The sequence below is a fragment of the Tenrec ecaudatus genome, chromosome 11, assembly GCF_050624435.1.
Source record: "Tenrec ecaudatus isolate mTenEca1 chromosome 11, mTenEca1.hap1, whole genome shotgun sequence".
NCBI lineage: Eukaryota > Metazoa > Chordata > Mammalia > Afrosoricida > Tenrecidae > Tenrec > Tenrec ecaudatus.
This window is the reverse complement of record NC_134540.1, coordinates 47,614,587-47,632,020: the sequence shown is the minus strand read 5'-3', so window position 1 is coordinate 47,632,020 and position 17,434 is coordinate 47,614,587. Positions and strand designations below refer to the sequence as shown.

The window sequence follows — 17,434 nt, the reverse complement described above, 5'->3', positions numbered from 1 at the left end:
AAACCAAGTTAACGTCCAAAAGAAAACCCACGGTTTTCCTTCTCAGATCTGCCCTTGACCCAGCCAGCTGTTCACTAGAACTGTAGGCCATCCTGCCTCCTGATCCCTTCCTCACACCCAATTCAGCTCCTACGTGGTCTTGACTTTCTCTCCCCTTTCCCCTCCACTGCCTGAACCCGCCATTTCCAACACCTCGCCCTGTGTCCACACTGTCCCACCTGCGTGGTTCTTCTCCACTGCTACCAGAACCCCCCTGACGAAGTGCTATGTGACACAGACGCTGCATAACTTTCTCCGGCGTCTCTGCATGCGCTGTTGAAGAAGCCCCAGCTTGGGCGCACACCAGAGCGAGCCAGGGGCTGTCAGCTGAGGACGCCTCAAGGCGACCTTCCACTCAACAGAAATGACAGCTTCTCTGCCTGATCATTGACGTCGCGGACCATCTCGCCGGGAGATCCCTCAACCTCTCCGTCCTGGCCTCCACCAAACACGAGGCCCCCTCTGGCAACTGACCCCTCCCGACGGATGTGCCCAAGGCAAGCGGGTTCTGCTCTGATCCTTAGGGTTTTCAGGGGTTGATTTTTGAGATTGCCAAACCTTTCTTCTCGGTCCTAGTCGAGAAGCTCCACCCAACCTGTCCGCCATGAGTGACTGGGGGCATGAGTTTCAGGCCCTTTGTGATCTGTCCACATCGAGCCTACTCGTGCACAAGCCATGCCAACATGTCAGACATGCCGAATACCTGAGATCCCCGGGAGATACCACGCACACACCCTCCTCTGTGCCTCTAGTCTGGTTCGTATGCTTGGCTTCTCCTCTAACTCTTCCCTCAAGACTTGGTTGAAAGGCTGCTTCCTCCAGGCAGTCCCTTTGCATTGCCTCTGACCTAGTTTGCGCATTCACTGTCCCCATGGTGCGCTCCCAGAGAGCAATTAGGTCATGGTTCTCCTCCTCAACTCTGCACAAACATCGAGCAGGAACCACAAGATACTCATGTCGGTGCCTCTGGAGCCTAACATTCTTCCTACCTAATCTTCCATGATCTCGTAAGGACTAAAGCACACCTGACTCGAGCCGTGTATTTTTCCATGGCTCCATGCGTGTGTGAGAGGTGAACAGTGAAGAATGAAGAACCGATGCATTTGGATTATGGAGCCGGTCAAGAATACGGAAAGTACACGGGGCTGTCAGAGAAGCAAACCAATCTGCGTCGGGAGAAGTGCATCCGCAATGCTCATGAGAAGTGGCTGTGGTCAAGTCATCAGGAGGCATTCGTCCCTGGAGAAGAACCTCATGGTCGGGAAAGGAGAAAACCCCAAAGCAAACTCACTGCCGTCGAGTTGATGCTGATGCACAGCGACCCTCTAGAGAGCAAGGTCCTCAATGAGATGGTCTGACCCAGCGGCTGCAACCATGGACTCCAACAAAACAAGTGTGAGGTGGTGCCGGGGCAGGCAGGGTTTTGATCAGGTGTACACGGGGTCTTCCGGAGTCAGAGCTACCACCACGATGCGTAACAGCAGCCGCTCAAGGGCCTGTTGGCAGTGTGAGCCCATACAGATCAAGGCTGAATCCCTTGCTAGTGAAGCTAAACTACTGTTCGCTTTTGATGACCAGGATGATAGTTTTTAAGATGATCTCAGTGCAACAGTTTCGGGGTTTTGAGCGGCCTCCATGGCCCCAGAAAGGCTGGGATCCCTGAGAGTTTGAAATGCTGCTCTGTATGTTGCCCCTGTGCTGAGGAGCCTTCTGTTGAATCTCTGATCAAGACGTTCAGCAACGGTGGCCAGGCCCTCTCCAGTTCTGGTCTCGGGGCAAAGCGGGCCCTTGTTCACAGAAGCTAGTAGTCTTGCCTTCCATTTTACTTCCTAATAGCTGCCCCCCGGCCCCCCCACCCCCCGCTTTCTTCCTCGGCTGTTCCTGCAGAATAGACACCGGTTTTCTACATTGCCTCTTGCTTGCAAGCTTTTTTTTTAAAAAATCATCTTATTGTGGGCTCGGACAACTCTTATCACTATCCATTCATCCATCCATTGTGTCAAGCACATTTGTTGCCATCATCACTCTCAAAACATTCGCTATTTGAGCCCTTTGGCATCAGCTCATTTCCCTCTCTCCTCACTCCCCCACGAACCCTTATTAATTTACAAATTATTATCTTGTCATGTCTTATACTGTCTGACGTTTCCCTTCACCCACTTTTCTGTTGTCCGTCCCGTTGGGAGGGGAATATATGTAGATCCTTGTAATCGGTTTTCTCTTTCCACCCCACCCTCCTGGTATCGCCACTCTCACCTCTGACCCTAAAGGGATCATCTGTCCAGGATTCCTTGTGCTTGCAAGCTTTTAAGACCCCAGGTACTACAAGCTAGGTTCCAAACAAGCTAGCAGGCAAAGGAGAAGCATGAAATACATTATTGGGCAAATCTCTTGGATGTCCCATGAAATCGTGACCTTACACCTCTAAACCAAGAAATCATATCCCGCGAGGTGTTTGGTTACACAGAAGCAGCCCCCGCGGCTAATCTTCGTTGTTGCTGTAAATACATCTAACACAAAACGTTTGCCACTTTAACTGGTTCATTTACTCTACAACCCCACTCTTAATCAATATGACAGATCTATCACCAGGCATCCATAAGCAATAAACCCGCCCCTCCCCCATCCCCTTTGCCTTGATTACTAATAAACTTTGATCCCTAAACATCTGTCTTTTCTTCTCTTTTCATGTTTGGACATGCATGTGTGTCCCCTTGTGACTGGTACATTTCACTCAGCATAACATCTCTGAGCTCCATCCCGACTGTAGCTGGTATCCAGGTCCCCTTGAGCCCTGTGGATTTGTCTTTGGGGTACGCCTGGAGTGACACTGCGGGTCATGCAGTTGTTCTACTTGGTCTCCACCGTGCTCTTTCCATAGCAGGTGCACCGTTTTTGCATGTTCATCAGCAGTCATGAGGGTGCTCCAATTTACCTACATAACTGCCAACAATTGTTATTTTCTTGGTGTTTTTAAAAAATCTTAGTGACCCTCCACCCATTGCCACAGAGTAGAAATCCTAGTGGGGAGTAAAATGGTATCTCAATGTAGTATTGATTTGCATCTGATGGTTAATGATGTATAACATATTTTTGTGTTTGCATGTTCCCTTTGGTAAAGTATCTATGAAAGTCCTTTGTCCATTTATCTATATGTGTATGTGTATGTTTTATTGCATCTCAATGCAAATTCACACAGCAAATCAGGCTCCCATTTGACAATTTCTATACAAATTGCCCAGTAATGTTCATGATAGTTTTTGTAATGTATAAATGTTCTCTGTCATTGCAGTCTGGTTGTTCCAGTTCCAGTACTCTTGTTTCCTTGTTCCCTTATCTTTTCATCTTTGTTTTAGAGAAATTTTTTTTCATAAAGGTTTTTTAAATGAAATAGGGTGGATAAACAATCTGGAGGAGAAAACAATGGGACTGATGGTTTTGGGGGGATATGGGAAAGAGGGAGGTGGGGGGAAAGGAAGTGGTGTTCACAGGGACTAGGGAACAACAAGTGATCCAAAATCAGTGGCAAAAGGGGTGTAAGTGACCTGGTAGGGCTTGATCAAGGGCAATGTAATCTAAATGAAGGCTGAGCATGATAATTGGACAAGAGGAAGGTAAAAGGAAATAGAGGAAAGAACTAGGAGGCAAAGGGCATTTAGAGAGGTCTAAATACAGGCATGTACATATGTAAATATATTTATATATGATAATGGGGAAATAAATCTATGTGCATACGTTTACAGGTTTAGTATTAAGGTAGCAGATGGATATTGGGCCTCCACTCAAGTACTTACTCAATGCAAGAACACTTTATTCTATTAAATTGACATTCCATGATGCTCACCTTTCCAACACGATCGCTGAAGACAAATGTGTGCATAAGCAAAGGTGGTAAAGAAAGCTGATGGTGCCTGGCTATCAAAAGATACAGCATCTGGGGTCTTAAAGGCTTGAAGGTAAACAAGCAGCTATCTAGCTCAGAAGCAACAAGGCCCACATGGAAGAAGAACACCAGCCTGTGTGACCACAAGGTGTCGAAGGAATCAGGTATCAGGCATCAAAGAACAATCAATCATATCATTATGATTGAGGGTGTAGATTGGGGACCCAAAACCCATCTGTAGGCAACTGGACATCCCCTTACAGAAGGGTCGTGGGGAGGAGACCAGCCAGTCGATGCAGTGTAGCAATGATGAAACATACAATTTTCCTCATTCTTAAATGTTTCCTCCCCATCATCACAATCCCAATTCTACCTTACAAATCTGGCTAGAGCAAAGGATGGAACTGGAAACACAGGGAATCCAGGACATATGAACCCCTCAGGGCCAGTGGTGAGAGTGGCAATACCAGAAGAGTGGAGGGAAGGTGGGGTAGAAAGGGGGAACCGATTACAAGGATCTATATATAACCTCCTCCCTGAGAGATGGACAACAGAAAAGTGGGTGAAGGGAGATGTCGGACAGTGTAAGACATGACAAAATAATAATAATTTTTAAATTATCAAGGGTTCATGAGGGAGGGGGTGGCAGAGAGGGAAGGGGAAAAATGAGGAGCTGATATCAAGGGCTCAAGTAGAAAGCAAATGTTTTGAGAATGATGATGGCAGCAAATTTACAAGTATGCTTGACACAATGGATGGATGTGTGGATTGTGATGAGTTTTTAGTGGCGCACCATACTCACGGATAGCATTCTTTTTGTGCGTGTCCGTCAGTGATTTCACTAAAAGGTGACCCAAGGGGTGATTTTACAGAGAATTAGGGAACCAGTCCTCTTGTCTCAAATGGACGAGTGATTTTTTTCAAGTATTTGTGTTGGTTTGTGTTTTTCTCATTCTGTCAGGGTCTATCTCTTGTGACCCCGAGCAGAGTGGTTGGTAACAAGAACCGGATACCATCTAGATCTTTCGGTCTCGGGGTCAATGTGGCTGTGCCTTGTGTATGCTCTCCGCCCGGCTGACTCTCCTCCTGATAAGTAGAGACCAGTGCCGCTCATCTCACTGGGATGAAGAACATGGATTTCGTGGTACCAGTTGACTGAGTTGTCCCATGAGACAAAGGTCTAAGATTTAGACCCAGAAAACCATTCTTTCCAGGTGTTAGGTTGTCTGAACAGGTAGCTGTTAACGGTGGCCTCTACGATTACATAGACATGCACAACTACCTGTAAACACCTATGTACAGCTACTTGGGTCTGTGCATGTATATGTATGCACCTGAACATACGCACACAAGAATGGTCATACGTTCATATTCTGGTTATTGTTGGTGTCGCCCCCCAATTATGTATGTCGCATTCTCTGGTGCAGCATCCTTCTCTCTTATGAGCTTGTTGGGGGCATCGATCGTTTTGGTCCAGCTGTGCTCAGCACAGCCCCGCCCTGTGCTACTTCTCCATCACACAAATAGCAAGGCTCTATGCTCTCCAGGGTGGTACTCCCATCTCCCATGCCCTACCCCTGGTAACCACCGAGGCACAGTGGTCTCTGTACATCTATTGAACAGCAACAGGATGGTGATGGTGCAAAGGTTCCCCGCTTGGCTGCTAACCGAGAGGTCAGCAGTTCTAACGCCTCCAGTGGCTCAGTGGGAGACAAGACCTGGAGATGTGCTCCTGCAGACTGCGCATGGCTGCGGAGTCACACAGCGGAGCTACGGGACAGAGTAGAAGGCCCCCACGCTCCCACGGCTGTTATCTCTCGGGTGCAGACGGCTACCTCTTCCTTCTGCAGAATGGCTGTTGGGCTAGAACTGCTGACCTTTTGCTTAGCAGCCGCGTGCCAAACCGCGGAGTCACCAGGGCACTGTCGGTAAAGGTTCCTAGGCTTTGCAGAAAGGAACCCTGGCGACGCCACGGGTTACTAACCAAAAGTCAGTGATTCAGACTCATCAGTCAGTCACCATCAGCTGGATGCTACCTTGTGGCCGCCCTCTAGGAGAGCAGAGACCGTCCCACGGGGGGTCCGAATCACTGACTTTGCGGTCAGCACCTCAGGGGGCTCCTGGGGTTCCGTGCTGCAGTCTTGAAACCTTCAGGAGCAGTTCTATGTGAGATGGGTCACTAAGAGCTGCAATTCGATCCAAGAGCACCTACTAACAACCAGGAGGTGTGCGCATGGGCAGAAGAGCGGGCACGTGAGAAATGGCTGGCAGGGAGAAGCACTCCTCACCATAGGGCTTTAGAAAGCTCTCGTTGCAGATCGCAGGGGGCACTGTGCGCGCGTGGGGTTTGCAGAGCGGGGAGCAGAAGAGACGAGCAGCATTTAGTGAGGCACACATGAAGCAGCGAATGAAGAACAGAAAAAAAAAGATTTCTTTTAGGCACCACAAGCAACTGAAGCTGGTGTTAAAACAAAACGGCTAAGCTCTGCTCTCACAGCCGGGAAGCCAGCAGTCCAGCATACCGCGTAATGAGCTCCTCGGCCGCCTGGAAACACAGCTGCATCTGGGACACCTCTTCTGTTGCCAGGTCGACAGCCTGATGGATGTACAAGTGGGTCCGGCCAGCAGGCTTCCCAGAATCACACTTTTGCTTATCCTCCCAAGATTTCAGAGTATTCTCGAAAGCCTATGGAAAATCAATATTATAAGGACTCGTCAGATGACAGCTCTGACACCCAATCAGTAAGCATTTCAATAATAAGCAAATGGCTTTGAAGTTACAGTGGCTTTCCCTCATCATCTGACATCTCATTCAAATATATCACAAATATAAAAGAGACATTTCAAGTTTTCTGATGTATGACAATATAAGTAGTATAATCTGAGAGTAAATATTTCATTGAAATGTTGAGAGAGTTTCAATTTATGCTTCAATTGATATACTATTTTAAAATGCTAGATAGGGACTCTGGCAGTCTTGTTTGTCAGAGGTGTGACCTTAATTAAAATATTAAATATAAATGTATTTTAACATGTATTTTAAGTATAAAATACACACACAGGGTAAATAGTGGACTGTTAATTACAGGGACAGCAGTTCAAACCCACCAGCTGCTCTATACGAGAAAAATGAGGCTGTCTACACCTATAACGATTGACAGTCTCAAAAATCCTACATAGGGTCACTATGAGTTAAAGCAATGTTAGTGGATATCTCTCACACCACAAACGACAGATGTAACAGGGAACTTAAATCCTTTTCTTAGACCTCTATTTTCTTATAATAACTTTAGATATTTTTAAAATCACTCCAAGGAAGCCTAGGAAACTAAATTTGTTACATACTCTGTCTCTCGTCAGCATCTGCGCTCGGTTTTTGTGCACAATTTTGATAATCCCTGGAGGCTGGACCCACGCTTCACCGTCCACCTGAACCGGTAGTCCCTCATCACCAAAGATAGTGATTTTTACCGCACGACACTGCAAGAAAGAAGGGGAAAAAAAGTTTTGAAGTTGTTCTGGTAAGAACTCCTCCTGAACATTGACAGTCTGCCTGCATCCAGGCCCGGTTCCAGTGGCCATGGCCTTCTCTCGGTCTCTCTTGTGGACCAGGAGACCGTGGGTGGGGCAGGCGGTATGCTGATGGGTGGGCAGGTTGAACCCACTGGAAGTGCCTTGGAAGAGAGGCCTGGTGAGCGTGAGCTGCTTGGAAAGATCACAGCCTCGAAAGCCCCCTGGCGCAGCTCGATACTGCACATGTGGGGCTGCCACAGGCAGAAACGGACTGGCCGTCAGTGAAGAGCAAGAATCCACACTTGGTGTCTTACAGAGGGACACGCCGTCCTGGAGGTATTTGGAACACCCTCCCCGCCGCCCGCTACCAACACGTCCGCACGCACGGTGGTTCAAGTACTGGCCCCGCGTTTGCTGGCAGAACCCCACCTGGGCTATGCGATGATGCTGCAGCTTAATGACTCTGGAAACGGCCATCTGGACACTGTCAAAGACGGCGACCACTTCCAGAACCTTGTCATCAAACGATGGAGCAGCGAAGATCTGAAAGGAAACACTACGTGATACTTCCACTGGACACTGTTGAGTGGCACATGACACACTGACATCTCTCACTCTATGCGTACTTATCTATATCACAGAGCAGCCATGTAGCCTTCAAAGTCCTCTCCTTTACACTTAATACATTAGTCAAATCTGTGATTCCATTCTTGGAAACAGTTTCCAAACTCATCTGTTTGGATGGCTGACAGCCCCTCCCTCATTTTTTCCTTCACCTCTTCTATGTCATCAAATCGCTGTCCTTTCATGTCCCTCTTCATTCGTGGAAACAAAAAGAAGTGGCGCAGAGCAAGGTCAGGCGAGCAGCATGCATGGGCCAGATAGTCAGGCTGCTTTTTGCCGAGGACTGGTGCACTGAAGATGGCTGGCGAGCAAGTCCATTGTCGTGGTGGCAAAACCAGTCTCCTGTCTGATGCATTCATTAGCAGGCCTTTTGGTTGGACACCGCTACACAATCTTTCCAGAACCACTAGATAGAAAGCTGAGCAGTCTGACCCGGTGGAATGGACTCCAAATGCACTGTCCCCATCACATTAAAAAAGAAGAAGAAAAAAGAGCATGATCTTGATCCTTGATTTCACTTGACGAGGTTTTTTGGACAAGGTGGCAATGATGTCTCCCCCTGGCTGGACTGATGCTTGCTTTCGGGGTCGTAAGAACAGCACCATGCCTCGTCACCAGGAATGACCTTGGGAAAAAGCCAGGGCTGCGTCTAGCTGTTCTTTCAAAGCACGGCATGTTCCCACTCGACGTCCTTCTTTCCTGGTCACTCAGAACCCGAGGCACAAATTTCACAGCGGCCCTTCGGACTCCCAAATCTCCCCTTACAATTCGCTGAACGGAGCTCCAAGAAAGTCCAGATAACTTTCCCATCTCTTCAATGGTCCGTTGCCGGTCTCTGAGCAAAAGTGCACGGATTTTGTCGACATTGTCATCAGTTCAGGAAGTTGACAGGCTTCCAGAACTAGGTTTGTCATCAGTCGACATTTCACCTCTTTTGAAATGAGAAAACCACTCATACACTTCAATTTTTCCCATAGCACTGTCCTTGTAAGCTGGGTTCAACATCACACCAGACTCTGCGGCATTTCCTGAGCAGGAAACATTTCACAGCTACGTGCTGTTCTCTTAAACTGGCCATCACAAAAAACAAGGCTTGAGTAAAACTGCGTTTATGAAAACACTCGCTGTGACCACAGAGACCCTTCTGAGGCGGCACCTCAGGGAGCACTCGTTCAGAGCGAGTTGCCTGATGCTCACCGAGTGGGGGAAAAGTGTACTGCGGAAGCCCCGCCCAGAGGAGCTTTATTTTTTTGGGGGGGGAGAGGTACCCCCTCAGATGGGGTTTATATCCTAATACAACTCCATAGGGAATTTGAGAACTCAAAGCCTCAGTGGATTAAAAAATATACAGACATGTACATTAAATACTATTCCCCACCGATCCAAATTGATTTAGTCTAAATTTATGCTATAGAACTAGCTTCATTTTACCCTCTCCTCTCCTATTCTATAGCAAATAATTATGTCCTAGAAAACAACAACAACTTCAGTATAGAGTAGTATCCTAAATAAAACACACACTGACAAGATCAGGACGAGAGTTTACTATCATGGATGATTTCTTAGTATTGTTATCAGACTGCCTGGGTTTGAACCGCAGTTTTCCTATTCAACCGTGGTGCAAAGCTAAATGTCAACTCGGCTTCTCCGGGTGAAATGTAGATGATCGCAGCCCGCAGCGGTGACTGGGTGATACAACGTGGAGCTCTTAGAACACAGCTTGACCGACTGCCTTGCAGGCATTCAAGAAAAGCGAGCTTTCTTTGCCTTCTCCTCCCTGATTGCCTACCCACCAAATATTTGAGCAGTTAACGTGCTAACCGGAAAAAAGTGTTGCCTGCTAATGTAAGGGCTCAGACATATTCCTCTCATGAAAATTCCAAATGTTTTCCAATACATTTATTTTTAGGAATTTTGAGAAAATAGGTCTGAAAGAGTCACGATTTCCTAAGTCTCAAGTCAAAGGGCCTCTCCATGAACGTGTGTGAGGGATGACAAACACAGTTGGTGACGGTTTTCAGATTTACTGCCGTATGAACTTGAAGAATTGTGCTCTTGCTTTCATTTTTTTAGGGGCCCTGGTGGCGTAGTGGTTGCACATCAGGTTGCTAGCTGCAAGATCAGAAGTTCAATACCACCAGCCGCTCCTCAGGAGAAAGACACCTTCCACTCCCATAGAGAATTACTGTCCCCGACGCAGTTCTACCCTGTCCAATAGGCTCGCAAGATTAACTTGAGGGCAGGAAGTCTGGGTTTTGGTTTTTCATTCTTTCTAAAAGAGTTACATTTTTTAGTAAAAGATAAGTCTCAAAGGAATCATAAAGTGTCCTAAACCTTACTGTCCAAAGGAGCCTGTAAAAATAATATATATAAATTGATATTTAGAGAATTGAATACTCAGAATGGTATTATGGTCAGTAGAATAATGTTTTCTACAAATGCCCAAGTCCTACTTCCTAGAGCCTGTGAATATTATATGACTATAGATGGACGAAAGGGTTTTAAAGATCTGATTACACGGAAGATCTTGAGATAGGGAGTCATCCTGGATGATCTGGGTGGGTCCCATATAACTCAAGAGCTAAGGTCAGAGTGAAGTCACGTGGGGAGGGAAACACAAGTCAAGGGATGTGGGCAGCCTGTGGAAGGCAGGAAGAGTAATGAAATAGATTCCATCTGGAGCTGGTTCCAGAAGTACAGCCATGCCGGACCCTGGCTGTCACTCTCTGAGACATATACCCAACTTCTGCCACACAGAATGAACAGCACCGCATTCTTGCTACCTTGTTACAGAAGCAGCAGCAAACTAGTACAGGTGGGAAATGAAAAAGCACAGACTTACCTCCTTCATTCCTTAAATCTCGTTGACAACAGTAGATCCTTTTGTGTCCACCCAGAAAAGTTTTAGATACATCCCAAGATATGTAAATCTTAAATGAGTGACAGTGTCAGAGTATATCAAAGAGTGACTATTTTAACAAAGTCCTTAGAAATCTGTTCTACTCTCATCTCCCCAGGAGATATACCATATTCCAATATAAAATCAATGTTATATAATTTATTGACACATCAGGAAAAAAAAGAAACAAACAAGGTCCCCTTCCCGTCCCCGTAACTTAATTATTTTGGAGAAAACAAAAGGACGTTCTCCCATGATGCTACTTACATCATCCTCTTTAGTTCCACCCCAGAAGTTGGTGCCGCCTGCATAGCTGGGAATGTTCAGCACTGCTATGCCTTGCAGACTGGGGAGAGGGATATACTGCCCATCACACTGCAAGAGAGAGAACTTGGCAATGAAACAGAGTCCCGAACCCTGGGCTTGGAAGACACAAGATCACCAAAGACAAACGTGATGGAATACAGTGTGCTGATGGAGTTTGCTTCTTGTAAATGCATCTTACACACCAAAAAGACCTTAATTTCATTTTGGTTAAAAAATAAAACATTAAAGTCGAGATGCCCCTCACAGAGGTGCCTACAGGAATCACCTGCACAAAAACAAAACAAAAAAGCAATTTCTTCTCTTCTCTCTTCCAAAGCAAGCATCCACTACATTTCTTTAGCCCTTTTGCAGGTCACTTAAGACATTCTCATTTGTACGTTGGTCGTAGTTGTGATCATTTTAAACAGTCTTTTTTTTTAATTGTGGAAAATACATATGTAACAAAACATGTTCTGTTTCCCCGGTCTCCACGTGCGCAGTTCAGTGACACGAACCGTGGTGGCCAGCCAGCGCCATGACCCATTTCCAAGTCCTTCTGGCAATCTGAAGGCGCTCTGGTGGCATAATGGCTACCCACTGAGCTGCTAACAACAAGGCCAGGGGTTCAAACTCACCAGCCGTTCTGCAGAAAGGCGAGTCCGTCTACTCCTATGAAGATTTACATGGATGGAAAACCACAGGGGCAGGTCTGCCCTGTCCTTCAGAGCCTCTGAGTCAGATCTGACTTGATGGCAATGCGTTTCAGTCGGTTTGGGACTGACTGTGAGCCTAAGTGCATCATCTAGTCTCTTGCACAGCCTAAGGACACTGTTGCTGCTCCGGAACTCACTAGTTACGGGCTGCGGATTTCAAGTCCGGGGAGTGCCGGCTCCCAGTGTGTTTGAGCTGTTACAGCTGTCAGCTGTGTGTGCACATTCATTGCACTCAGTGTACACACTGTCGTTAGCACTCTGCACCACACACAAGGTGGCGACGCATAACCTGCTGATGGTTTACCAGTCTCAGGTGCTCCCCACCACATGTTCCCATGTCATGGTCCCAGCCTCCCAAAGACAAATCAAGTGAAAATTATACAGCCACTGTGATAAAAGGAAGTCAAAATGGAAACTATTTTTGAAAAAGAAAAAGAGAGACATCTGACTTAGGACAGAATCAACTTACATAGGAGTCATTAGGCTAGAACTTGATTGTACGTTGTCACAACCAATGTCAACTGACAAAACATGCACGTGGAAAGCACTTGACACTTCTTGCCTTCCCATTCATCAGTTCAAGGAGAATTACTGTATATACTTGTGTATAAGCCAAGTTTTTCAGCACATTTTTTAATGCAGTTTTTGTGGTAAAATTAGGTGCCTCGACTGATATTCAGGTCAGCTTGTACTCGAGTTTATACAGTAATTTGCGACTTAATTGGGTAAAAAAACCCTCAAAAACCTAATACCCAAACATCAAATATCATATGGCTAGTGAAGTTAATTCTATATTACATGCTAATAAATTATTTTTTAAATTATTTTATTGGGGGCTCATACAACTCTTACCACAACCCATACATACATCCATTGTGTCGAACACATTTGTACATTTGTTACCATCATCTTTCTCAAAACATTTGCTTTCTGCTTGAGCCCTTGGTATAAACTCATTTTCCCCTCCCACCCCACCCCTCCCTCCCTTATAAACCCTTGATAATTTATAAATTAATATTTTGTCATATCTGACACTGTCCAATGTCTCCCTTCACCCACTTTTCTGTTGTTCGTCCCCCAGGGAGGAGGTTATATGTAGATCCATGTAATCGGTTCCCCCTTTCTACCCCACTCTCCCTCCACCTTCCCAGTATCGCCACTGTCACCACTGGTCCTGAGGGGTCCATCAGTCCTGGATTCCCTGTGTTTCCAGTTCCTATCTGTACATCCTCTGGCTAATAAATTCCTACTGACTAAAAGAAAAAGTGCAATTTTTTCCCTTATCTCTTAAACTACTATTCTCAAATTAATGCTGTTTGATTCTATTCTCAAATAAACTTAGCTACTGAGAAGACCGTCATTAAAAGAAGAGAGTCTTGTAAAAAACATGTAATTAAAAATGATGAACTTGTGCTTGTGCTGTTGTTGGGTGCCATGCAGCTGGCCCCGTGTTCAGCAGAACGAAATACTGCCTAGTCATGAGAGCAACATACCTACAAATGTGCTTCGCACAGCGGGTGGGTGGTGTGTGGATTGTGAGAAGAGCCGTAAGAGCCCCCAATACAATGATTCAAAAAAATACTGCCAAGTCCAGCACCATCCTCACCATCGCTGAGCCCCCTGTAGCAGACACTGTATCAAGCCACAGGCTCTTCTTCTTGTCTGACCTTGGACTTTACCAAGCATATTCTTCTCCCCCAGGAACCCAGCTCTCCTGCAAGCATGCCCAGTGCCTTGCCATCCTCACTTCCAAGGGCTTTCTGGCTCTTCTTCTTGCAGGACAGGCTTGTTTATTCTTCGGGCAGTCTGCGGTACGTTCAACCTTCTTGGCCAACATCACAATTCAAATGCATCAGTTCTTCTGGGGTCTTCTTTACCCACTGCCCAGCCTTCACTGGCATATGCGGTGCATGGAGAAGCCAGGAGTTGGGTCGGGCTCACCTTGGTCCTCAGAGAGCGCGCTCTGCTGTGCAAGACTTGAAAGAGGCCTCGTGCAGGTCTGTCCACAGTAATTGCCATTTGGTTTCTTGACTGCTGCTTCCATGAGATCCAAGCAAAATGAAATCCTTGATAACTTCAGTCCTTTCTCTGTTTATCATGATATTTATGGTCTATTGGTCTAATTATGAGTATTTCGTTTTCTCTACATTGAGTTGTAATGCAGACCAAAGGCTGCAGCCTTTCATTTTCATCAGCAACGTGATCAGTGACTACCTCTCCTTTAGTATTCGGTTAACAAAGCGATCTAATACCCACGCTTCGAGTTTTCCCCGAGTGGCTTTAGCTGCTGACTGAAAGGTATTCAGGCCACGTCACTTGCACAAGCGGAATGAAACCCACAGAAAGGAGACTGTACCTCAAGTTGCACCCTTTGTTCTAGGTTCTTGTAGGATCTCTGGAGCAACTCCCTGGTTCCCAGGACGCCGTACCACATGAAGTTTTTAGTCCGGCTTCTGAAAAAGCAACATCGGCACACCCTTTCAGTACATACTGTTTCTTTGTAAGGGCAGGACAAGCAGAGAAATAACACAGGAAATTAAAGTGCGTTGGCCTCGCTTGCTACAGCTGCTGCTAAAGACGGGGATTACCTGCACTTTTCAGGGTGCTCTTCCCGCTTATTATTAAACTCCAGGGAAATCTTCGCATCCAGTCCAATCCCAAAGTAATTATTCATCACACACTTTTCTGTGTACCCATCTCTAGGAGCACAAGGTGAAATCTTTTAAAGCGGATCAGTTTTAGGGTCAGTTATGATTAGCTATAATTCTATGATTGCATACATATTCTTATAGCATCTATTATTTCATTTTTATAAAGACATCGTATATACAATAGCTATTTATTAGTACGTATCATACATTATACATAGTATATAATAATTATAATTAGTATATGAAAGAATCCTAAAATCTGCTCAGGTCACGTTTTCATTTCTTCTGCGAGAACCAAGCTTAGCAGGGATCTCTTCCCACTCGCATCCGTGTGCCCAGCCCCCGGGCTCTGAGGGGGCAAGACACCACGGGCACAGAGTCAGTCGGCTGGTCCACGAGTTGAAAAGCAACCTCAGTGCCTCTCCTGCGCTGGCACCATCCCACTGAGACAAAGGACGGTGACTGTGGCAGGGCCCTGCCATCAGGACCAACGCTCCCCATGGGAAACCCTCCTTCGCGTCCACCCTTAACGATGGACAAGTATCACCGAGCAAACTCGCCGAGACCCAGCCCATCACGCTGGCGTAAACTGGCCTTGAGGAGCGTCATTAGAGAAACAAGGTAGCACAGATGCAAAATTAAAAACCGAAGTATATGTGGAAGTGCCACGATTTTTTATTAGTTCTGAGGAAGGAGGGAACCATGTGGGCGGGAGCTTCCTGGGGGCAGTAACAACAGAAGCCGCCTGCCCGTGGAGAGATGAGAAGATGCTGAGGTCTGAGAAGAAAGGCGGGGACGTGGCTAATAGTAATGTGGGTGCCCAGGGACCTCTGAGGGAACTGCTCAGGGGCAGGAATAGCTGGCCATGTAGGCTTCCTACCAGAAACAATTGTTGGGAAAACTGGGAAATACTGTGGCTGGTGGACAGTGGTGGAAATGACTGAATTTCAAATAGGCCCAAACTCATCATCCTCATCAAAATTTTGAGATTTTCTGATTATCCTTGGGTGAAAACAGACTTATTAGAGTACAATTTTAAAGCATTATCATTAATACAAGACAGAGAGAAGATCTGCCAAAGAAAAGTGTGTGTACAAGCATTTTCTTACAGCAAATCTGGATCTGGGTCAATGAATGGCGTTGCGCCGAAAGGATCAATATTTGCTAGTAACATTTTGTTGATGATCGAACTCCCAGCAATGGAGGCAGCTAGTCCTGCTCTTAAACCTGGCCGGAAAAATAAACACACACGTGACCACATGTTAGGAACAAGCAGGGGGCTTTCCAGGCCATTCACTGCAGATCTAAGTCTCAAGCATCCCATCTCCAATGCTCACTCTTGTCATTGATTACAGCTTTCCTGCTCTCGGCTGCATCCCCACATGCAAGGTCGCTCACCCCACTTCCTCTCAGTGTTTCTTGTTCCCACTCCTATTTTCCCAACCCATCCTGCATTCTGAACTGGGTCCTGGGACAAATGCTGCCCTTTTGATCGCCAATACTTGATGAGTCCAAAGGAGGCGGCTCTCCCTATTGCTCACCTTAAAGATCTTGTTTGTCTGCAGGTTGAAAGCGGAGCCCTTGGCAACTTCAGTGTGTTCTGCTAATCACGATGCGACTTATCGGTTCATTTGTGAGGACTTTTACTTCTTACGTTGAGGGAGGATCCATATGGAAGGTTGTAGCCTTTGATCTAGATCAGTAAATGCTTCACATCTTCTTCACTTTGAATAAGCAAGGGAGTGCTGCCTGCAGGACGCAGGTCACTAATAAATCTACCTCCAAATCCTGACACCACATTCTTTTTTTCATATGGTCTAGGTTCCCAGATGATATGCTCAGCTGAAAAAAATCTGATGACAGGCTAAAGTTCTGACACACACTTTTCCTGATTTTACCACAAGCAGTATCCCTCTGTTAGAAGGGTTAACTCTTGATCTATGTATGTGGTAGTTACATAATCTCCTGTCAACTTGAGAAGGAGTTGGAGTCTAGCCTGTCAATCAGGTCTCAAATGATGACCTCATTTGGAGGTGCGAAGGAGATAAATAGCTCACTGGAAGCCAGGTACACTCCCTCCCTGCGAGACATTCCTGTTGATCAGACACATGGAGCTGTGCTCATGGCAGCCAGGGCCCTGGAGCTGGAGGAGCCAAGAAGAGACTCACACGTGGGGATGCTTCCACCGCCACTGGATCCACAAGACTTTCACCCACTGGCCTGTGATCTTCCTGCATTCAGCATTGTAGCATGGCTGCGTGAGTCTGAAGAGGAATTTATAGACTGGTATTGGACATATGGGCTAATATTGGACTTACTGACTTGATCTGGACTGGGCTAGGATGTTTTCTTAATGTACAGTTGATCTTTGATAGAGAGTTCCCTCTTAAACACGTGTGTCTCTGGACATGTTTCCCTAGTCAACCCAGACTAACACAACGTATAAGCACAATCAAGTGATCTTTTTTGTTGTTTTTCCTTCTTCTTTTTAAGTCATTTTATTGGGGCTCGTAAAACTCTTATCACAATCCATCCATCCATCCACTGTGTCAAGCATATTTGTACATTTGTTGCCATCATCATTCTCAAAACATTTGCTTTCTACTTGAGCCCTTGGTATCAGCTCATTTTTCCCCTCCCTCCCTGCGCCTCCTCCCTCACGAACCCGTGATAATTTATACATTATTATTTTTTCATGTCTTTCACTGTCCAACGTCTCCCTTTACCCACTTTCCTGTTGTCCGTCCCCCAGGGAGGGGGTTATATGTAGATCATTGTGATCAGTTCCCACTATGTATCCCATCTT

The 17,434-nt window shown here is 46.2% G+C and overlaps 1 protein-coding gene across 3 annotated transcripts in view; it reads right to left on the bottom strand.

Moving 5' to 3' along the window:
- DGKH (diacylglycerol kinase eta) overlaps positions 1-17,434 on the bottom strand; it is a 227,940-nt gene that overhangs the window by 20,956 nt on the left and 189,550 nt on the right. For all 3 annotated transcript variants that reach the window (XM_075563022.1, XM_075563024.1, XM_075563023.1), the window contains exons 19-25: positions 15,738-15,855; positions 14,566-14,676; positions 14,334-14,430; positions 11,226-11,333; positions 7,865-7,978; positions 7,268-7,402; positions 6,445-6,608 (exon numbers count right to left, since the gene is read on the bottom strand). In XM_075563022.1, the coding sequence (XP_075419137.1) occupies positions 6,445-6,608; positions 7,268-7,402; positions 7,865-7,978; positions 11,226-11,333; positions 14,334-14,430; positions 14,566-14,676; positions 15,738-15,855 (847 nt within the window). The remainder of the gene's footprint in view (positions 1-6,444; positions 6,609-7,267; positions 7,403-7,864; positions 7,979-11,225; positions 11,334-14,333; positions 14,431-14,565; positions 14,677-15,737; positions 15,856-17,434) is intronic.